The sequence below is a fragment of the Loxodonta africana genome, chromosome 2 (genome assembly GCF_030014295.1).
Source record: "Loxodonta africana isolate mLoxAfr1 chromosome 2, mLoxAfr1.hap2, whole genome shotgun sequence".
Classification (NCBI taxonomy): domain Eukaryota; kingdom Metazoa; phylum Chordata; class Mammalia; order Proboscidea; family Elephantidae; genus Loxodonta; species Loxodonta africana.
In genome coordinates this window covers 200,212,703-200,236,730 of record NC_087343.1, presented here as the reverse complement: position 1 = coordinate 200,236,730, position 24,028 = coordinate 200,212,703, and the positions used below count along the sequence as shown (strand labels likewise).

The 24,028-nt window shown below is 39.1% G+C and overlaps 1 protein-coding gene across 3 annotated transcripts in view; it reads right to left on the bottom strand.

Moving 5' to 3' along the window:
- Window positions 1–24,028, bottom strand: part of LOC100673631 (zinc finger protein 454) — a 67,121-nt gene that overhangs the window by 8,486 nt on the left and 34,607 nt on the right. For all 3 annotated transcript variants that reach the window (XM_064279251.1, XM_064279253.1, XM_064279252.1), the window contains 3 exons: window positions 20,358–20,493; window positions 18,111–18,237; window positions 17,365–17,454 (listed from right to left, as the gene is read on the bottom strand). In XM_064279251.1, the coding sequence (XP_064135321.1) occupies window positions 17,365–17,454; window positions 18,111–18,237; window positions 20,358–20,493 (353 nt within the window). The remainder of the gene's footprint in view (window positions 1–17,364; window positions 17,455–18,110; window positions 18,238–20,357; window positions 20,494–24,028) is intronic.

Below are 24,028 nucleotides of genomic sequence, written 5' to 3'. Positions count from 1 at the left end.
AGTGGTCACTAGAACTAGGACTCTGCTACTGGGATAGGAGCCACGGCCCCATGAATTATCTGAGAAAATGATTCTTCTCCACAACACAAATTCCACACTTACTCAACAACCTCTTGCTTGGTTTCACGGGTCTCTTAGTATTAATAAGTAGAGTTCTGGATTACATATTGATCTTTCAGACTTCTTTGTGAGTATTCATCTTTTAACTTAATTCTACTTCAGGGTTTGTACTAGGACAAACTGCTAAGTACTAGAAACTAAAAACAGATGATGCAAAAGTTACTGTAAAATCCTATCGAGAACAAGCCTCTCTCTTCCTTTCTTCTTCCCAGTCACTACAGAAAAAATTCTACAAAGAGCGACAATTAAAAAAAAAAAAAAAAAAACTTTACTTATCTGAAGAGGAAAGTTAAACAGGTACATTTTAAGACTAAAATCCTGCTGAGCTCAAAACAAAGAATGATCGAAGTTAAACATCAGGATTGCCAAGCCTCAAAATCTTATAGGTTGATTTCCACTGTGGTCATGATAGAGTTGCCTATGGCAGACCAACACTCCTGCAGAAAATATACATTAAAAACAAAACTAAGAAACCCCAAAATGGCCAGAAGGCATCCGATGTCATCTGAGACAGACCAAACTTGATAGTCTAATACCTGGAAGAGAAAGGAAATGCAATGATCCCCACATTTAATGGCTTTACCTCAAAGAATTTTCTGAATTCTTAAGAATTTTCTGAATTCTGAAGCTTCCAAGGGCAAGGGACTAAAACTAAAGAGAAATCCAGAATAGTTTATAATCTTATGGCATTGTCATGCCAAAAACTGCAGTTCATGACCTTCCAAGGAGGGGGTCATAATAAACATGTGAGGCTGTCAGTTGGAACTCCTGATATCTACAAGATAGGAATAAGGGCAAACACTGCAATCCAACCTCCAGCTAAAACAGTCCCTGGCTGGATTAAATTGGTTTGCTCATAGTCTAGCTGTCTACCAGTGGAGAAGGTGTATCTTCTCTGGAGGAATACGACATCGTCCAAAGCCTTTAAAATCCTTCACACATAATGTCAGGCATTCAATCAAAAGGTAACATGTGTACTAGGAAACTGAATCAGTAGAAAAAATAGACAGTAGAAAAAGACTCACAGAACCCAGATACTGAAATTATCATGGACTTTAAAATAACTGTGTTATTATATTCAAGAAAACAGATAGGGATGAAAATTACAATAGAGATCTAAAACAAAAGAATCGAATGAGAATTCTAGAACTGAAAAATACTATAATTGAAACTAAGGACTCAATAGATAGATTTAATAGTATACTGGACACAGCAGGGGAAACAGTGAACTAGAAAAATATTGCTGTTAGGTGCTGTTGAGTCAGGTTTGACTCATAGTGACCTTATGTATTACTGAACAAAATGTTGCCCAGTCATACACAGAAAATATCCACAGTAAGATATGGAGAAAAAAGGAAAGAGCTATACAGAATATGGCCAAAAGTTTGAACATATGTATGGCTGATGTTCTGGAATGGGGGGAGAAAAAGAACAGGGAAAAACATTAATTGGAAATAGAAAGTCTGAAAAGTGAAATTTGAGAAGCACTATGAACTCCAAGCAGGATAAATGCAAGGAAAACCTACCTAGACACATCATAGTAAAACTACTGAAAACCAAATAAAATCTTGGAAGCTGCCTGAGAAAGATGTATTACCTTCAGAAGAGCAAAAATAAGTCTGACATCTACCTTTTCAACAAAAACAATGGAAGCCAGAAGTCAATGAAATAACGTCTGAAGTGTTGAAAGAGCACTTTCAAATTAGTATAGAAAGATAAAACATCCCTAAAAAGTGAAGACGAAATAAAGATATTTCCACACAAATAAAAACAGAGATTGTGTCACCAGGAGACAAGTATTAAAAGACACAATGATGGAAAGGAAATAATAATTTCCTTTAGGCAGAAGGAAAATAATCCCAAGTGGAAATATGGAAATGTAAGAAGGAATGAAAAGCAACGGAGAGAATATGTGAATCAATAAAACCAATAATTACTGTAAAAACAATAACTATGTAATTATAATGTCTTGAGGGGTTGAAAATATATGTGGAATTAAAATAAATAGCAAAAATAGCACAAAAGGTGAAAGAAAGAAAACAGTAATTTAAAAAAAGATTTTAGCATTATCTGGTAATTATTAAAAGTAAAAATTTACATTAGACAGTAATAACCTGGTTTTACTTATTAGACTTGCCACTACATGACTAATTAAAGGTAAATTAATCAGCTTATACAACAGGAAAATGGAACAGTAAAAATATTTAATCCAAGATGAAAAGGAACATAAAGTAAAATATAAAATAAATTATAATACAGTACACATCAGATCCTACATAGTAATAATTGGTTTAAGTTATTCCATTAGAAGACTAAGACTGTCAGGCTGGATTTTAAAAAAAAAAAAACAAAAACCTAACTAAATTCTACTTAGAAGAGAAATACCAAAAATATAGACAAATTTGAAAATGGAAGACTGAACAAGATATACCACGCACACAAACACTGACCAAAAGAAAGCTGGTGTATCTATACTAATATCAGACAAATCAGACAGTATTAAAGGCTTACAATTATTTCATATTTAGAAAAGGGTCAATTTTGCCAGGTACATATAAAAAAAAATCTAAATTTGTATGTACATAATAACTTCAAAATGTATAAAATGAAAATTGAGAGAATGAAAAGGAAAAATTGACACTCATAGTGGGAGATTTTACACACCCCTCTCAATAACTCAGAAATCAAACCATTAGAAATAGAGATGGCCTCAACAATCCAATAAACAAACCTGACCTAATTTATATACTTAAAACACTATATCTAAAAGTGACAGAATACATATTTTCAAGTGCACACTGAAGATTTACCAAAACTGACCATATACTGGGCCACAAAGAAAAAACGTGTGAGTAAATTTCATAGGCCTGAAATACTTCAGAATATGTCCTTTGAACTAAGTGGAATTAAGCCAGAACTGGATACCAAAATAAAACAAGATAATTAGAAAATCCACGAATGCTTCTAAATTATATAATATATACAACAAAGAAGACATAATGTTTTAGTCATCTAGTGCTGCTATAACAGAAATACCACAAGTGGATGGCTTTAACCAAAACCAAATCCACTGCCGTTGAGGCAATTCCGACTCACAGGGACCCTACAGGACAGAGTAGAACCGCCCCATGGAGTTTCCAAGGAGCACCTGGTGGATTCGAACTGCCAACCTCTTGGTTAGCAGCTGTCGTACTCAACCACTATGCCACCAGGGTTTCTGGCTTCAACAAAGAGAAGTTTATGCTCTCACAGTCCAGTAGGCTACAAGTCTGAATTCAGGTCCCAGTTCCAGGGGAAGGCTTTCTCTGTCAGCTCTGGAGGAAGGTCCTTGTCATCAGTTTTCCCTGGGTCTGGGAGCATCTCAGTGCTGGAATCTCAGGTCCAAAGGATGCACTCTGCTCCCAGCACTGCTTTCTTGGTGGTATGAGGTTCCCCTGTCTCTCTGCTCACTTCTCTCTTTTATATCTCAAAAGAGATTGGCTCAAGACACTACCTAATCTTGTAGACCTCATCAATATAACTGCCACTAATCCATCTTATTATATCATAGTGATAGGACTTAATAACACATAGGAAAATCACATCAGAAGATAAAATGGTAGACAATCATACAAGGGAATCATGACCTAGCCAAGTTGACAGATTTTTGGGGGGACACAATTCAATCCATGACACATCACAACAAAAATCAGAAAACATTTGAACTGAATGATAATGAAAATATGAATTGGAACGTGTAGGATACAGCTATAGCCATGTTTAGAAGGAAATGTATACACACACATATTTTGTGTATGTATGAAATTAACGACCTAAGTATCAAATCTCAAGAAATTAAAAAGAACAGCAGAGAGGGAAAGAAAAAATAAAAATAACAGAAATTAACGAAAAACTGGTAGACCTCTAGCTAGAAAAGTCCAGAAAAGAGAGAAGGCATAAATTACCAACATCAGGAAGGATAAAGATAATATGAGAATGGATTCTACAGAGTTATAAGATAATAAGAATATAGTGAAGAAATTCTATGCCAATAAATTAGACAATTTAGATGAAAGCAGCAAATTCCCAGAAAGGTACGATGTAATAAAGCTGGCCCAAGAAGAAACAAAATCTGAATAGTCTTATATTTAATAAAGAAATAGAACTTTTACTTTAAAATCTTCTCATGATGAAATTTCCAGGCAAAGATGGCTTTACTACTGAATTCTTCCAAACACTCGAGGAAGAAATTATACACAAATAATCTTACACAAACTCACTCAAACTGAAAAACAACGAACATTTTCTAAATTGTTCTATGAGGCTAGTACAATCTACCAGAACCTGAGGACATTAAAAAACTGTAAAATTGAAGTGCAGTCTCTCTCATGAACACAGATGCAAATTCCTAAACAAAATATTAGCAAGAGGAATACAGTGTGATATAAAAAAAGGCTAATATATCATAACCAAGTTGAAATTCAAAGTTGTCTTCACATTCAAATCACTCAGTGTCATTCACCACATTAACAAAATAACGGAGAAAAACCACATCATTATTTCAATAGCTGTGGAAAAGGCATCTGACCCAATTCAACACCTGAAAAACCTGTTGGTGTCCAGTTGATTATGACTCATGGTGACTCCATGTGTGTCAGAGTAGAGCTGTTCCTTAGTGTTTTCTTGGCTGTAATCTGTATGGAAGCAGATCACCAGATCTTTCCTCCACAGTGCTGCTGGGTGGATTCAGACTGCCAAGCTTTCGTTTAGCAGCCAAGCGCAAGCCATTTGCACCACCAGGGATCCCATTCAACACCTAGTCATGATAAAAACTCATAGCAAAATAGGAATAGAACAGAATTTACTTAATCTGATAAAGAGCATCTCCAAAATACCTACACCAAATATCACATTTAATGGCGAAATACTGAAAACATTTCTCTGAGACAGGGATGAAATAAGCATGTCTGGTATCACCATTTCTATTCAACACTGTACCAGAGGTCTTAACCAGTACAAGGTAAAGAAAGAAAAAAATGCAAAACACTCTATAATCAATGAGAATTAATAAGGGAATTTAGTAAAGTTGCTGGATACAAGATCAATACACAAAAACCAATGGTATATCTATATATAAGCAAAAACATTTAGAAAATTAAATTTTCTAAAGATATTTGTAATTGCATCAAAAAATCAAATACTTAGAAATAAGTACGATGAAAGATGTCTAAGAATTCTACACACAAAACTACAAAAACAACTAAATAAAGAAGAAAAATTGACAGAAATTAAGAAAAATCTAAAAAAATGTAGGGATATACCATGTTAATTAAATGGAGTACTTTCAATTCTCTCCAGTTAATCTACAGATTCAGTTCAATTCTTATCAAAATCTCAGCAGGAATTCTGTGGAAACTGACAAGCCAATTCTAAAGTTGTAAAAGAAAAGAACAAAGCTGGAGGACCTACACCGTTAATAAATATGAGTCATTATAATGCTAGAGTAACTAAGTGATACTGGTACAACGCTAGACAAATACCATAATGAAACAGAACATAGAGTCCAGAAATAGACCTCATACACAAATAGACCAATGGAACAGATTAGAGCCCAGGATCAGACCCATACACATGCAGTCACCTTTTGTGGGATAAAGGTGACACTGCAGTACAGTTGGGAAGACAGTCTTTTCAATAAATGATCCTGGGTCAACTGGATATCCATATGGAAAATACTGAATAATGGCTCTTCCATGTAGATTGTACACCTATACCTACAAGGTAAAATAATAAAGCTTCTAAAGGAAAACACAGATCTTCATGGCCTTGGGGTGTGAAAAGTTTCTTAAGCAGGACACAAAAAACCTTAACCACAGGGAAAAAACACCACAAGGAATTGGACTATCCTAAAACTTTAGAACTTCTGTTTATCAAATGAAACCATTTTCCACAGAGAGTGGAAAACAATATTTGTAATACATATATTTCACCCATCCCATAGGGTTTCCAAGGATTGGCTGGTGGATTCGAACTGCAGATCTTTTGATTAGCAGCCAAGCTCTTAACAACTGCACCACCAGGGCTCCAAAAATATGAAAAAGGACTCGAATTCCAAATATATACCCCTATAAATCATTAAGAAAAAAATCAGACACCTGAATAAAAAATGGGAAATAGACTCACAGATACTTTACAAATGAGGTTATTCAAGTGATGAATAAAATAAAAAAATGTTCAACTTCATCAATGATAGGTTGAAATACACTGAGATACCCAATACATCATCTAAAAATAGCTAAAATTAAGAAAAAGTGATACTGAAATATCTAGAATGTAAGAGGATATGGAACTCTATATCCTGCTGGCTGGAGTATAAATTGGTATAATCACTTTGTAGAACTATCAGGCAGTATTCACTGAAGACCAACATATGCATAAACATAGTAATCCTAGCTATATACTCAAGAGAAATGTATAATATATTCTCTAAAAGACAGGTACAAGGATGTTCATAGCAGTACTATCCATCGTAACTCCAAACTAGAAAGCAGCCAAAAGTCTAGCAAAAGTTGAATGGACAAATAGTGGTAGATTTACACATATATGAATTATTAAACAATGATAATAAACTAACTATTGTTACACTCAACAACATGGATAAATGTCAAATATAATGATGAAATAAAGAAGCCAGAAACAAGAGTGCATGCTGTATAATTCCATCTATATAAAGTTAAAAAAAACAAGGCAAAATAGATCTATGGTCAGGGTAGCTGTTATTTTTGGGATAAAAGCAAGTGAGGGCATTGGGCAAGTTCTGGAGTGCTGGTAACGTTCTACTTCTTGATATGGGTGTGGATTATACAGATGTGTTCACATTGTAAAAACTTTGTTGAGTTGTACACTTATGATTTGCATACTTTTCTGTATTTATGCTATACTTCAAAAAAAGGTTAACAAGTATGGGAGATGGCTTTCAAAAATAATCAACAAAAATCATGCATTTTTAGCTTTCTTTCCTAGCAGTTATTGGATAGTTATGTCTATTAAATCCTTTTCTTGACTGTGATAATAAAAACACACATATATATGTATTTATATTTCTTATATAAACATGTCAGAAATATATATAAGAAATATTTGTCTTTTTAATAAGTTGTTACAGGATAACGCTCATCTAATTGCTTATCAAAGAGAAGAGGCAGATGGATTCTGTTTTCACCACGCTGGAAATTAACCGAGGAATGGAAAAACTGGACATACTGAAACTGACTGTGACTTTTCTACGATAGAGCAGGCTAAGTGTGCGTACCCAGAGTCAGTACTCACTGAAGCCCAGGTCACTTTAGGTGGGCTGAATTAAAGAGGCAGACTCCTATCTGCACTCGTCCCATTAAAAAAAAAAAAAAAAGCAAAAAACAATACGGTTTTAAAATAGGTAACTCTAGGGCTTAAGAGTTCGGCTGCTAACCACTGGGTTGGCAGTTCAAATCCACCAGATGCTCCTTGGAAACCCTACAGGGCAGTTCTACTCTGTCCTATAGGGTCGCTATGAGTCGGAACTGACTCAACGGCCATGGGTTTGATTTTTTTTTTAGGGTTTCAGGCAAGGCACGTAAATAGTATGCTCAAGCCCCTATGCAATGTAGTCAAGAGGTCAAATTCAGGGAGGGACCAAAAACTAACCCAATTTACTTCCAAATAATCACCAAAAGGCCCAAGAATTGGTGGTATCAGGTATACCTGAAATAGGGGTGGGGAGTGGGGGTATATAAAATAAAGAGGATGGAACTTAGGTCAGTTTACGAAGCCATTAGGTTTTCAGATCCCCTCCCCGACTCGGAGGAGCTGGGGGATTCTCCTCTTCCAACTCACCAAAAGATTGGAGGTATACTCTTCTGGAGAGAGTAAAGCAAACCTTCTCTGGACTGAAGGACACCAGGGCAGTTGGCCGCAGGAGTACCTTGGTGAAAATTCAAGCCACTAACCCACACTGAGCTTCCAAAAAAGACTTTAGTCCTCCCAGTCCTCAACTGAACAATCAGGGATTACTAGCTAGCTGATGAAAGCCTCTAACAAGAAAGAGATACCAAAATGATCAAACAGAAATGAGAGAAAGCAGAGCCTACGAAGAGAGAAGAAATCACCTTTGAAAATCTATTAACAGCTTTAGAGATAAGATATCTTAACTATAAAACATAAACAGGAGCTTATAAAAAAAGGAATATACAGAGAAACAAGAACTCTAGGAAATTAAAAATGATTGCAGAATTTAAAAACTCAATAGAGAATTCCCATCATTAGCAATTAGAAAATCAGAAAAAAAAAAAAAAAACAGATATATAAACATTTCTAGACAATGGACAAATGGCATGAAGGACGGTGATGCCCAAGAGAAGGGAAAACACAGAGGTACGATCTACAGATGCCCCAGTTTAGTCCCTGGAGGCAGTTTCCAGGTCACAGACCAGGACAAAAACAGAGCCCAGGGGTCTCACTGAATTGAGGAGACAGAAGTCAGGTGGACCACCCTGTGGACCACTGAGGAGAAGAAAGCTGCAGAATCTGAATTCACAGTTTAAAACACTTCCACAAAAGAAACTGCTGACCCAGAACACTTCACTGGTCCTACCAGACATTTAATGAAGAAATAACACCAATTCAAGTTTTCCCAGAAAACAGAAGAGCAGGGGAAATTTCCCAGTTTATTTTATAAGGCTAACATTACCCTGATACCAAAAACAAAGATATTACAAGAAAAGAGAACTACAGACTAATATCCTTCATAAACACAGATGCAAAAATCACTAAAAATGTTAGCAAATTAATGCAGCAATATTTAAAAAGTATAATTAATCAAGATTAAGTTGGGATTATCCCAGGGGTACAAATATGGTTTGATATTTAAGAATCAGTGTAATTAACTATATCAACCATATCATCATCTGAAGAATTCAGAAAAGCATTTGAAAAAATTAAATATCCATTTATGATAATGATTTCTGTCAAATCAGAATAGAAGGGAACTCCTTCAACCTAATTAAAAAAAAAAAAACAAAAACCCAAAAACCAAACCCAGTGCTGTCAAGTCGATTCCAATTCATAGCGGCCCTATAGGACAGAGTAGAACTGCTCCATGGAGTTTCCAAGGAGCACCTGGTGGATTCGAACTGCCGACCTTTTGGTTAGCAGCCGTAGCACTTAACCACTACGCCACCAGGGTTTCCAACCTAATAAATGGGCGTCTATAAAAAACCTAAAGCTAACCATCATACTTGCTGGTCAAAGGCTGAATGTCTTCCCCTAAGAGCAGAAACAAGTCAAGGATGTCCATTCTTACCACTGCTACTCAGCACTGTACTGGAAGTCCTAACCAGTGCAATAAGACATCTGTAACTCTCATAGTGAAATGGCCATGTTGAGAACAGTGTGGCAGTTTATTATAAAATTAAACATACACTTACTATACATTCCAGCAATTAGGCATTTACCCTAGTAAAAATGTATGTCTATAAAAAACATATGAACTGAAAATATACCCACACAAAAACTTGTGCAAGGATGTTCATAGCTGCTTTAGCCAAAAGCTGAAAACTATGCAAATGTTAATTTATGGGAAATGCATAAACAAATGGTAGTTTAGCCATATAATGGGATGTTACTCAGTAAACGTAAGGAACTACTGACACATGAGACAACAAGCATGAATCTCAAAAGTATTACATTAAATGAAAGAAATCAGACACTGAAGAGTACAAACTGTGTAATTTTATTCATACGAAATCCTGTTAAATCCTATAGTGATAGAAAGCAGATCAGTGGTTGCCATGGATTGGGGTTAAGGGAGGAGATTAACTGCATAAGGGTAAGAGAAACTTTTGGGAATAATGGAAATGTTATTTGTCTTGATATGGTGACACATAGCTGAGTAAATCTGTCAAAATGGATCAAATGTTACACTTATAATGGGTGAATTTTACATGGTACTTCACTAAAGCTGATTAAAGATATTTTTAAAATCTCAACAGAAGTTGGGAGAGAAAATTAAGGAAATCTGTCAAAAAGTAGAACAAGAAAACAGAACGATGGAAATTTTGAGAAAAAGAAAATTAAAAAATCAATTCAGAAGATCCAATATTATCTATTCCACAAACAGAGAGAGAGAGGAAAAAAAAAAAAAACAGAAGGTAGAAATCAATCAATAATAGAAGAAAATACCCTAGAAACATGGGATGTGGATTTTAGGATGAAAGTACTCAACCAATAGATAAGAACAGAATCTCATCAAGGTGCATCACTGAGGAACTTCAGAACACTGGAGTAAACGAGAAGATCCCATGAGCTTTCAGAGATGAAAGACAGGTCACAAACGATCAAGAATCTCATCAAGGTGTCTCAACAGCAGCCTGGGGTCCAGGAAACAATGGAGCAATGGCTTTAAAATTCTGAAGAAAAATGATTTTCAATGATGAATTATATCCAGTGAACTATCCAGCAAGTATCAGGGTAGAAAAAAGGCATTTACAGACATGCTAGGTTACAAGAAATTTATTCCCACGTAGTCTTTCTTAGGAAGCTATTGGGAGACGTATGCCACAGAAAGAGAGTAAACCAAGAAAGAAAAAGGCACAGGACACAGTAAACGTGAGATTCAGTCCAGGAAAGAAGGGCATTCACAGGAGGATGACAGCTGGGTGCCAAATGCAGAAGGCCAACTGTCCTAGAATGGAGCAGGTCAGAAGGCTCCAGAAGAGACTTTTCCAGGAAAAGGAATTGTCATAATGATCGACAAATCTGAAAGTCTTTCAGAGGAGATACAGACAATTAGAGAAGAGCTGGGATTAAATTAATGATCAATATAAACTAAGAACCAAGCAATTCTGGGAACGGATTGCTTAGAAAAGCAAAAGTTAACATAATTCACCACATCGATCAGTTGTGAACAGCAATTAAGAATGTAAACATTAGATTATTGATCTAACCAAAATTGCACTACAATTGTACTGGGAGGACAGGAAATAGAAAAGCTAACAAGCATGAGTGCTTGAGGAAAGAGGGGGTGAGGTTAATCCTTTCTTTAATAGAAGGAATAGAATAAATACTACAGGTAACTATACAAACACATTACTTGGAGACATGGAAGCAAATATACGAAATAATCAGCTAAACAAAAGAGAAAGTGGCTATGAAAAAAGGGGACAAGGAGCCACTGTTTTTCATAATAAGCCTTGTAGAGTTTCACTAAACTAAATGCATGTATTACTTTGATTTAAAAAAAAATAACAAAAAAACTAAAGGGGGGCGGGGGAAGAACAGAGTCAACTCCAGAAAAGTGAAAGGAAAGAAATGAGAAACAAAAATTAATGAAACAGGTAAAGATAAAACAGAAATGAACAAAGTCAAATATTTATTCATTCAGTCTAATAAAAAGACAAATATCTGACAAGACTTACTTAGAAAAAAAGAAGAAAGTAAATATTATTAGAAGTCCATTCTTCCATTCAATGAACACATATTGAGGTCTCACATGCTGAAGATACAATAGCAAACAAGACAAAGTCCTTCTCTCATGGATCTAAGGGTCGAAAGAATTATTTAAACATGATTCAGAAAGCACCAAGAAAAAAGATCACAAAGATAAAGACTGATATATTTTATGTTATTAATTAAGAACTGTTAGTAAAGACAGAAAAGTTACAGACTGGGAAAAGATAACTGACATACGTATTAACTGATAAAAAGCATTAGATTGCTGAATATTTAAAGAATTCCTACAAATGAGTAAGAGAAAAATAAACTACAGTACAAAACTGGGCAAATAATATGAATGCATAAGTCACATAACACAAATGATCAATACATATATGAAAAGATGCTCACCCTCACCAGTAATCAGGGAAATACAAATTAAAACCACAGTGAGATAACATTTCTCAGGAGTGGGACTAGCAGAATTTTTAAAAGTATGACAATGCCAAATTTTGGCAAGGATGAAAAGCAACTGGAACTTGCCTCGACTATTAATATAAATTGGAACAACTAATTTGGTCAGCAATCTGGCAATACCTAGTAAAGCTGAAGAAGTATATACCATTAAGTCCAGCATTTCTACCTCTATGAATGCACCTAAAGAAACTCAAACAAGGCCCAGGTGTATAAGGAAACATGTTCGCAATTATTCAGGTCACCATTATTCACAACAGCAAAAATACTACAAACAACCTACATGCCCATCAGCAAGAGGATGGCTAAATTAAGGCACAGTCATCGAAAGAATATCAAAGTGCAGTTTAAAAAGTAAACTATAGATAGCTACATGGACTTTAAAAAGGCAACTTGTGGAAACGTATCAACTGTTGTTGTTACTAGGCGCAGTCGAGTTGGCTCCAACTCATAGCAACCCTATGTACAACATAACGAAACACTGCCTGGTCCTGTGCATCCTCACAATCGTTGTTATGCTTAAGCCCATTGCTGCAGCCACTGTGCCAATCCATCTCATTGAGGGTCTTCCTCTTCTTCACGGACCCTCTACTTTAGCAAGCGTGATGTTCTTCTCCAGGGAGTGATCCCCCGACAACATGTCCAAAGTATGTGAGACATAGCCTCACCATCTTGCTTCTAATGAGCATTCTGGTTGTACTTCTTCCAAGATAGATATGTTTGTTCTTTTGGCAGTCTGTGGTATATTCAATATTCTTCACCAACACCAAAATTCAAAGGCATCAATTCTTCTTAGGTCTTCTTTATTCATCATCCAGCTTTCACATGCATACGAGGCAATTCAAATTACTATGGCTTGAGTCAGGCCCACCTTAGTCTTCAAGGTGACACCTTTGCTTTCAACACTTTAAAGAGGTCGTTTGCAGCAGATTTACCCAATGCAATGCATCTTTTCATTTCTCCACTGTTGCTTCCATGAGTGTTGATTGCAGATCCAGGTAAAATTAAATCCCTGACAACTTCAATCTTTTCCCCATTTATCACCATGTTGCTTATTGGTCCAGTTGTGAGGATTTTTGTCTTCCTTGTGTTGAGGTGTAATCCATACTGAAGGCTTTTCGTAATCTTAGATCTTCATCAGTAAGTGCTTCAAGTCCTCTTCACTTTTAACAAGCAAGGTTGTATCATCTGAATAATGCAGCTTGTTAATGAGTCTTCCAATGCCCTGTTCTTCTTCATATAGCCCAGCTTCTCGGATTATTTGCTCAGCATACAGATTAAATAAGTATGGTGAAAGGATACACCCGACGCACACATTTCCTGACTTTAAACCACACATATCTCCTTTTTCTGTTCAAACGACTGCCTCTTGATCTATGTACAGGTCCCTCATGAGTGCAATTAAGTGTTCTGGAATTCCCGTTCTTCACAATGTTATCCATAATTTGTTACGATCCACACAGCTGAATGCCTTTGAATAGTCAATAAAACAATATATACTGAGTTTAGAGAATACAAAGCTAAATAATTTTGTTTAGCCCTACATACATATGTGGTAAAATTACAAAGAAAAGCACAGGAGAGGCTGGTGCAAAATGCAAGCTAGTGGCTTTCTCTGGTATAAAAGAGGAAGATGTGATTAGAAGGGGCACACTGGGACTTCAAATGTGCTATATGTTCCACTTCTTAAGCTGGGTAGTGGAGTTTGGGAACCGTTTCATTATTATTCTTAAAACTGTTCAAAAACATTATATATTCTCTTTTGTATATAGGCTGTGGAAACACTAGTAGCATAGTAGTTAAGAGCTACGACTGCTAACCAAAAGGCTGGCAGTTCAAATCCACCAGGTGCTACTTGGAAACCATATGGGGCAGTTCTACTCTGTCCTGTAGGGTCGCTATGAGTTGGAATCAACTCGACAGCAATGGGTTTGGTTTTTTTGGTTTATATAGAATGTACAGTATTTAAAATAAATTTATTTTAAGTAAACAAAGGAAATGATAATGCTAAGTGCAGAAATAAAATTACAACACGTAAGAGTGATAAAATAAGAACTGGTCCTTTAGAAAGATCCCCAGCAAATTTAAGAGAAATAAAAATGCAGATAAAATTGGAAATGATAAAGAGGACAAAATATAAAATGCTAAAATTGTACATTAAACTATGCACAGTTGTAAACTAATAAATATTATAGCTCAAAGATAATTTAATTCTAACAGGTAAAATGTATAACTGATATAACAAAAAGAAACTTAAACAGATTAATAAATAATGAAGACATTATAAAAGTTATTAGCAAATTTTTTTTAGTCTGCCGAGTAAACAGTTTCTGTATAGTTAAAGCTACTTTGGAGAAGGGAATACCTGTCTTTTTTTTTTTTTTTCTGGTACATTTTATCATTAATAATATGTACTACATACAATGTTGCAGCCTGTAATTTACTGATGTTATCATTCTTAGATGTATACTCCCAGATGTTCAAGGACAAATAAAGATGGATTTAAAAAGATAGTGATAGTAAAAGGCAGTAATAATGAAAACTAAAATAAAATGAGGTATACGACTTACATCAGAAGCGACTTATGATGGAGTCCTTGGAGCGGAACCCCATTTTAAGTAGGGGACTGCCTATATTCTAAACCAAGAGTAAGTAGTGCAGCAACAGAAACGTTCTTGATCAAATTCCTTGAAAATCAGAAATAAAACCTATTATCATTGTTGGATATGGTTTTTGAAGTCCTAACCAGTCATTAAGACAGGAAACAGAAATGAGAAGGAAAAAATAATAAAAATGAATTCAATGAACATTTTCAGAATTAAAAAGAGTCAGAGTGGTAAAAGGGGAATAAAGCTTGGAAATTTAGTATTTCTTTATGGCAGCAATTTTTAGTTATAAAAACAAATGATAATATGGTTCTATTCAAAAATAAAAAATATAACTGTAATGGGAAATGGAGGAAAAAACAGTAAAACATCACCAGGAGATATAAAATAGGACTTCTTTCCATGTCTGCCTGGCTAACTGCTAATCATCCTTCATGAATCTGCTCCATCTCCAAGCAATTCCGGTCTGTAATAGAGGCTTGTGAAAGGTATCTGAGGAAAGGATTGAGCCTTCACGTTGTTACTCACAACGAGACTACGAAATCCCTTCTAGGCATGAAATCCTTTCTCCATCATCATATTCCTTCCACAGAGGTGCATCATTAGTGTTAGTGATGAATAAGTGGATAAATGATTTAAATAACAAACAGTTACTATGCCAGGGAAGTAGGATTGTGGATGCATTTCTTTTGTTTAATCCCCTCACCCCTCTCCTTTTTTTGGTTACAACACTCCATAATACAGAAGGAGAACCTGGCATCAGGACTGGAGGAAGACTCATTAACACCGTTTGAAATGCAAATGACACAATGTTGTTTGCTGAAAGTGAAGAGGACTTGATGCCACCTACTGATGAAGATCAAAGACTACAGTCTTCAGTATGGATTGCACCTCAACATAAAGAAAAGAAAAATCCTCACAACTGGACCAATAAGCAATATCATGATAAACGGAGAAAAGATTGAAGTTGTCAAGGATTTCATTTTACTTGGATCCACAAGCAACACCCATGGAAGCAGCAGGCAAGAAATCAAATAACATTGCACTGGGCAAATTTGCTGCAAAAGACCTCTTTAAAAGTGTTAAAAAGCAAAGATGTCATTTTGAGGACTAAGGTGTTCCTGACCCAAGCCATGGTGTTTTCAATCACCTCATATGCATGCAAAAGCTGGGCAACGAATAACGAAGACCAAGGAAGGATTGATGCCTTTGAATTGTGGTGTTGGCAAAGAATGCTGAATGGATTGCCAGAAGAATGAACAAAACCGTCTTGGAAGAAGTATAGTCAAAATGCTCCTCAGAAGCATGGATGGTAAGACTTTGTCTCAATACTCTGGACATGTCATCAGGAGGGATCAGTTGCTGGAGAAGTACATTATGCTTGGGAAAATAGACAATCAGCAAAAAAGAGGAAGACCCTCGATGAGATGGACTGACACAGTGGCTGCAACAACGGGCTCAAGCACAGCACAGATTGTGAAGATGGCACAAGACTGGGCAGTACATGGGGTCACTATGAGTGGGAACCTAGTCAACGGCACCTAACAACAACAATACAGAATGAAATATTAAAAGTACCTAGTTTGGTTATAATACAACATTCAAGTTCATAGAATCTTTTTTTTGATAACTGAGTTTCAGAGTTAAGATATTTAAGTTCCATAACAGATTGGGTCATAGACATTCCAGGTAAACAGGTGACTGTAGGTTATAAACTCCTGCCTCCATCACTATGCTACTGTGAAAAAATCAATAAAAGATTGGAAAAAATATTCTGCAGCCTGAAAAATGCTGGCTGAAAATGAAATGTTATAGTGTCTTGGATAAGACAATATGATCTCTAGAATATTGATGGGGTGGAGGTAGATGCATACCTGCCTATAAACTACTAGATACAATGGGATCCTTAAGCCAAGTAACAGCCACTAAACTGTCATGTTCCCTGGGTTCCCAGTCAAAAAATCTATGCTGATCATGGTGCCAGGTGTGAGTGACGCAGCAAAACATTCGATAAACATGGTCCTCACCATCATGGTGCCTAAAACCCAGCATGGTGCCTGGGAAAATGTGGAAGCTATTTAAATGCTAGTTGAATATGTGAATGCACGCATGAAAAAATATGACGGCAATAGGGGAAATGTAACATGTTTAACTCGAAGAAGAGATGTCTTAGTGGGCACATGAAAGCTAGACCTTAATGCTAAAAGCTGCCCTGATGTGTGTAACCCTGTGTGTTTTCAGAAGCAAAAGTATGATTACATAGTGGTCACTACAAAGAGGCAGATTAAAACCAGATTAAGGAAGGCTTTCTTTCTTTTTTTTTTTTAAATAAAATGCTGTCTACAAAGAAATGTATAACGTCACCAACAAGTAGGTTCCTTCTCACTGGAGAAGTTCCAGCACAGACTGCACTGTGAGGTCCTGAATAGGCCACTCAAGTTGCCCAGTTAACATTTTAGGTCTTTTCCAAACCAAAAACTCTATTAATCCATGCCAAACAGGGAGAGAAGAAAAATCATGGAAACGAAGGCTGAAAGAGAAGCAAACTGCAGGGGCAATGAATACTGGGACAAATGTGGCAACAATGTACAGAGGTAAACGAGAAGTGAAAACATGTGCATTTCCCAATGTCCAGGCCTGGCACATTTGCTGAGCTACCACACCAACCTTGACCAGCTGAGGTCCTCCCAATGCCTACCACAGATGTGACTCTTACCAAGACAGGAGTCTCCCGAGGCATCCTCCAGCATCCATTCTTCCCCCGTTTTCATCTGGGAAAACATATCTGGTTTGGGTCCTAAAATTCCTGTTTTTGAGGGGGAAAAAATGATCCACATCTGTTCAGGCCAGAGATAAAACTGTAGGGATGAGATCTCATCCTCAGAACTTCCTGGAGAGTGTGACTTAAGAGGAAGGTACAGAGAGGTGTAAAGGACAGCTGGATGGATTCAACATCGTGCTCCCAGGAGGAGGAAATGATGGTTGGCCTGACACAATCTGTTTCCAGGTACCTTCCCTACCAGCAAGGACAGAGGATCAACCCCTAGTCCCCTTTGAGGCATCTGCACTTGGGCTTCAAAAGAGTCCTGGGCCTGGGACACCAAGGATAGGTAAGGAGCAGCCTTGAAGACAACATCCTCAATTGGCCCATTTCCAATCTAATCTTCTATATAGTACCAGTTTAAAGGTCCCAACCAACCAAAACCAGCTGCTGTCGACTCCAACTCATGGAGACCCCATGTGTGTCAGAGTAGAACTGTGCTCCACAGGATCTTCAATGGTTGAATTTTCAGAAGCAGGTCTCCAGGTCCTTCTTCCAAGGCACCTCTGGTTGGACTCAAACCTCCAACCTTTTGGTTAGTAGCCAGTTCATTAACCATTTCTACCACTCAGGGATTCCAAAGGGTCGCAAAAAAGATCCTTAAAATCTGAAGATAAGCCTTCAGAGGCTCCCCATCTTACCTACTGAGACCAGGTTGCTGTAGTTCTCCAGCATCACGTCCCTGTACAAGGCCCTCTGGGCAGAGTTCAGGTGTCCCCACTCGTCCTGGCTGAAGAGCACGGCTACATCCTTGAATGTTACTGACTCCTGTAACAGCAAACCCATTCTTGCTGATATGGGCTACTCCTTCACACAGCTCTCTGGGGAAGGCTGAGACTGGAGCTTGCTGAGATTCAAAGGACCATTAATATACAGGGAGCTGGTGTTCTGTGCCAAGAAAGCACTTTTTTAGGGGCCTTGCTTGCATTAGACTTTGCCCCCCACTTTGAAAAAATCTATATTGTAGAAAAGATGTTTCCTAAGCACTGGGACTTCACACTTGCTATCTTGCCCAGAACATTTCCTCCCATCTCTCTCAATCTGCCCAACCCTGCCCTAGCCTCACTCCATAAGATGAAATCCTACTTCAGGTCTCAGCTTAGACCTCACTTCCTCAGCACAGTCTCCCTAACTGCTCCTATAGTTGTCTATGCAGTCCCATCAAAGCACGGTCCCATTTTACTGTGATTTTTGGTTTACTTTTGTTCTCCTCCACTGGACTGTTAACTCCAAGAATATATGGACCATTTCACATCTACCTTGTCTTCCTAGTGTCTAGAACACAATTCATATACTCAATATTATCTGCTGTTCAGCAACTGTGCTTTTCTTGAACTGCTCCCCTGCCCATCCCCACCACATATACACAGCTCCCATGGAAATAACCATTCTGTACAATGTGATCTTGTTCTCCCTCTGATCACAATTAGGCCCTCCCTTGGAAACTTTCAAACAGGGACAGAGACAAAACAGTCTCTCTCAGGGTGTCTGAAATCTAACATGTAATAAACTCAGTAGCTATTATACCTATGGTTTTCCTTGTAGGTTGAGAGACAAAGAGAGTTGGTATGCACTGAGAAAGAATAAGCAAAGCACAGAGAAGAAAGCCAAGAGTTCAGGAGAAAGGGCTTTTAGGGTTTTCTAGACTATTCTGGACTTCATTTCCATAGTCAAAATTTAGTTGCATCCTTGCCTCTGGATTTTGGAAGATACCCCAGTGTCTTCCCAATACATGCTTGTTTTGCTTAAGGCAGTTTGAATTAGGTTTCTGTTACCTGCACTCAACACCTTGCACATGGTAGGCAATCAAGAAACACTTGTTGGGATGAACCCACGAACCAATTTGTCAGCGGTGGTGTAGTGGTTAAGAGTTATGGCTGCTAATCAAAGGTCAGCAGTTTAAATCCATCAGGTGCTCCCTGGAAACCCTATGGGGCAGTTCTACTGTGTCCTATAGGGTTGCTATGAGTTGGAACTGACTCGATGGCAGTGGCTTTTTTTTTTTATTGTTCAGCCTGTATCTCTAACATAGATCATAATACCTGACCCACATTTAAAATTCCTAACATATGTCTGTTGAATGGCAAGCAAATCAAGGCAGTTTGTAAACATGAAATAAATTGTGTGACACAGACAATAAATTTGAGTAAAAGGTTAGGTCACAGTTGACTGGCACCATGCAGACAAGTTTCACAGAAAAAGTGGTGCTGGAAATGGACCCTGAAGGATGAGTCTGAAATCAAGAGGAGTGTGAGCAGCTGTTGGGCAGTGACTGGGATGAACACAGCACCTTCAACCAGCTGCTCATCCCTTCCAATGATTTCTGCCACAGATTCCTGTTCTGGAAAGGTTTTAATGTGAAGAAACATGTGCATCAGAATATATACATTTAAATGAATGTTGTCCCCTTCAAAGTAGAGTCCATACCCTTCTTCTAAAAAGGCTGGCACCGCTCAAAGCTTTTTAGGAATTTCTCAAGCTTGGAAGTAGTCACTTGAATAATTTCACTGGTACCCAGTAGATGTTAAAAAAGCAAATGTCACTTTTTAAAAAGTCCAGTAAATCTCACCTCTCCACCCAAAATTTTAGATTCCTCCCTTCTCAACTTATGTTAGCCTTCACCACTTTAGACCCCTACTCTTATTGGCTAGTGGAAAGAGGGCAGGTTTTCATATTAGACCGACCTGTGCCACTTTGACCTTCAGCAAGTTACTTAGCTCCATTAGGACAAGCCTAATGTTGGTGGCTTAGGGGAGGAATGGAGTCAGATCTCTGACTGAGACTGGATTGGGAGAAAAAGCAAGAGAAAAGCTCCTGGTCAGGGGAAAGAAACATGCCCACCTTCTTCAAATCTAGAAGGGAATTTAGGGGGGGAAAAAACCACTTACCTGGATCACAACTGGCAGGCGCCTGACAGCCATTCCTTCTTCCTTGATGAGTCCTCTCAGCGAAGGGCAAAGCTGTGAGGAGGCAGGTGTGGAGTTTTGCAGCTGCGGACTCCTCAGGCTAGAAACTCCTGCACACCTGTGGGGAGGAGAGGCTGGGTCACAGCAGTCCGGAGGGAGGCTGTGTGCATCACATTCTGAGAGTCCTCCAATGGCCTGAAGCAGTGGATTCTTTATTCCCAATTGTCTCTCCTCCACTTCCTCCACTTGTAAAGTGAATCGCTCACCATGCTACTATTTTACCTCACATCTTTTCCCTAGAATCTGAGAAACATCCTCCGTATCTCCCCTTCTCCGTCTTAAATACACTGACCTTTTGCAGAAAGCTTGCTCCAACCCCAGGACCCAGGCTTTCAACTTATCTTCTAGACTTTGCCCTGCAACTGTGGTGAGAGGTCTCAAGTGAAGTGTGTCTTCTGGACATCCGTCTAATCCTGGGAGGGAAGGGCAGGAGAGGAAGTGTGGGAAGGAGAGCCTTCTTTCTTCTCAAAAAGGAGGCTAAGAAGGCTGGATCTAGGAGTTTATTGTCAAAGTCCCTCAGGCTAAACCCTTCTCTGGTTTCAGGCCTCTCGCCTCCCAAACTCACTCTCTGGGGTCCAGTTTGGGTGACCTGGAGTCAACGGTGAGTCAGAAGCGGTGCGTGTGTGTGTGGACAAGAGGGGACTAGGAATCTTATTCACATTAGCCACCCTCCCCTCCTCTGCCGCCTTGCTAGGGCTCTGGGGAGCTACTACACCGGCTGCCTCACACGGGCGGTACCTATCCGGTACCTATCACCGGAAGGTAACCGGGCTTCCAGGAGTTTGCTCTAAGACACATACCACAGACCCTGGCCCCATCTTTCTCCACATGCACTCAGAGATTCAGGCCTTAAACTCAAGATGCCCACACCTGGCAGCCCCCCCTTCTTCTCTTCGGAATTAAATCTCAGACATACATTCCGGGGACTTTGGGGCATTAGATCACGACCTCCTGAACTGACCACGACCCAGACCTACTCGGCTTTCCCTCCGCCCTTCTTCTCTGGCCCCGCCACCCCGCGGCCGCTCCCCGCTCTCCCTATGCAGCGCTGGCCACAGTGTCTGGTCACCACTGCGATGCCCTTCCAGGAGGCTCTGCCTGCGGTGAGAGATGGCAACCGCCACATTGCAGTCCAAACACAGCGAGCCGGAGACTGCAGCCTGGGAACGAAACTGCGCTTGCGCGTTGCCCCGGGAACCGCTGAGCCCAATCCCCACAAGTCGTAAGGCTGCAGCGCGTCAGCCTGCCGGACTCCACTTGCCAGGGGTGAAAATCGGCCGGCGAAAGTGATGTTGTGCGCCTGCGCAGAATCGCTCGCGCCTTGCTTCTTTCAGGGTTGAAACTATATTTCAGAGGCGTCGGTGGGGTGTCGCGGTTCCGCCCATTTTCCCTCTGTGCGGACTTGATGCTGTCCTGTTAGTAGTGGGATTCGGTCTCTACTTTGAAGTAACGCCCAGGAAGATTCTACCCGTTGCCGTAGAATCGATTCTGACTCATAGAGACCCTTCAAGACAGAGTAGAACTGCCCCAAGGAGCGCCTGGTCGATTCGAACTGCTGACCTTTTGGTTAGCAGCCCTACCACTATGCCACCAGGGTTTCCCAGGAAGATATAGACCTTCGAAAAGTTAACGATTAAAGTAGGTTAGTCCCAGAGAGCGGCGCCTAATCCCACTGAGGAGGACGGATTGGGGAAGGTCCCCAAGGAGAAGAGGTGACAAGCCGAAAAGGCGCGTTTCTGACGGAGAACCGCGTCCGAAGAGACGTGGAAATGCCACGGAACCTCCTTGGCCTCCAGGAAGCATGAAATACATTCAGTCTGGCGCGGCGGTCGGGCCAGTGCTGGTTTGGTCGAGAAGTGACAATAATTTGCGTTTGTGGGGAACAGGGAGGACAGCGATGTCAGGTTAGATCAGTCAGGAGGCCGCGGCAGCGATTCAAAACAGAGCTGATGGTGGCTCTAACTTGGGCGGTGGCTGTTTGAGAAATGTTCAGGAGGTAGAGTAGACTTCGTTCTTGGTGACTTATCAGACATAGGCGGTGAGGGAGAGGAAGAAGCCAAGCCCCGCCAAGGGGTCTCTATCTTGCACTGCCTGGTGATATTTAGAGAAGTTGGGATTTATTTTTGTTGATAGTATTTTGCCAGGGCGGGCAAGGATAAAATCATCAATTGGAAAATAAAGCTGGAGATACTTAGGTGTCTTTGAATACAGATTTTCATGGAGCGCAGGAAGGAAAGAGGATTGTTAACTTTGTTGGTGATGAGAAAAATTTAAAAATGTGACCGGAGGCTTATCAGGGAATTGTTGACCACCTTTTAGGACGCAGTGTCAGTGATTTCATGTGACACTACAGCATTCTGTTTTATTGAGTTTCATTCTATAACACTCACGGAGCACTTCGGTGTCAGACACTACTCTAGGAGCTGAAGCACTAGTAATGAAAACCCTGCACTCATTCATGGAGGCTTAACTATTAGTCAATGAAATCAATAAAAAACAAATAAATAGAAAATATGGTAGCAGGTAGTGATGAATGCTGTAAAAATATAAAGCTGTGTTAGGGTTTAAAGTGTGGCAAGGGCCTGGGGATTATTTTAAATACTGTTACTGGGAAGTTCTTTGAGGAAGTTAACATTTGAGCAGAGATTTGAATAGTAAGGGAGGAAACCATGTGAACATCTGGGGTACAGCCTTCTAAGAGGAGGGAACAGAAATGATATCCAGAGATACAAGTGTGCCTGGTGAGTCTGAAACTTAGCAAGACCAGTATGACTAGAGAGGGCATAGTGAAAAAGGGAGAATGGGAGGTGAGGTTGGAACAGGCTACTCAGCCATATCTTGAACAGAACCTGTGCCATTTTTCCTTTCCCTAGCCTGTCGCTGTCTCCAACTATGATTTTGCTGTTAGCTCCTCTAAAAGTTAAGTGTTAACCAGTGTTTCTCCTAGGACTGTGGAAAAACAAGTGATAATCTATCTAAGCCTGTCAAACAGGAAGAAGGATGGTGCCAGTCACCCCCTGGGCTGATGGGATAATAGCAGGAAAAAATCTACAGTTTCCTAAATAAACACTGGGCTCTCTTTGCTTTTCTGCCATTACTTCTGTTGTTCCTTCTACCTACCTGTTTCCTCCCCACCTTCTGCTCTGCACCCACTGGTTCACTCCAATGGTAACTTGTGCTTTCATCTTATAACCTGTGTCCTGTAATTTTCTGGTTACATGTTAGGGTCCCCAAGATCAGGAGCTACTTGACAGCAGGACCAGGGGTCATTGATCCTAAAATTCATAGAAGCTGACCTATGATACGAACTCAATAAATGCTAGTTGCATGAATGAACTAAACTGAGAGCAGAAACTATGTCTTATTCATCCTTGTAGACACTTCAACACCTAGCAAAGGGCAAGCACTTGTAAGTCTGTTGACTGTTGGCAGGAATTGATTTATGCCAATACGTGGATAATACAAGGAAGTAACCTATCTCATTTATACCCCAAACATTCAGGTTTTCAGTCCCTTCCCCTCCAGATGTTGTGATTTTTCTAAGGAGCCATATGTAGTCCCTAAGTTCAGGTTTTGGGGACTATGCTCAGTCT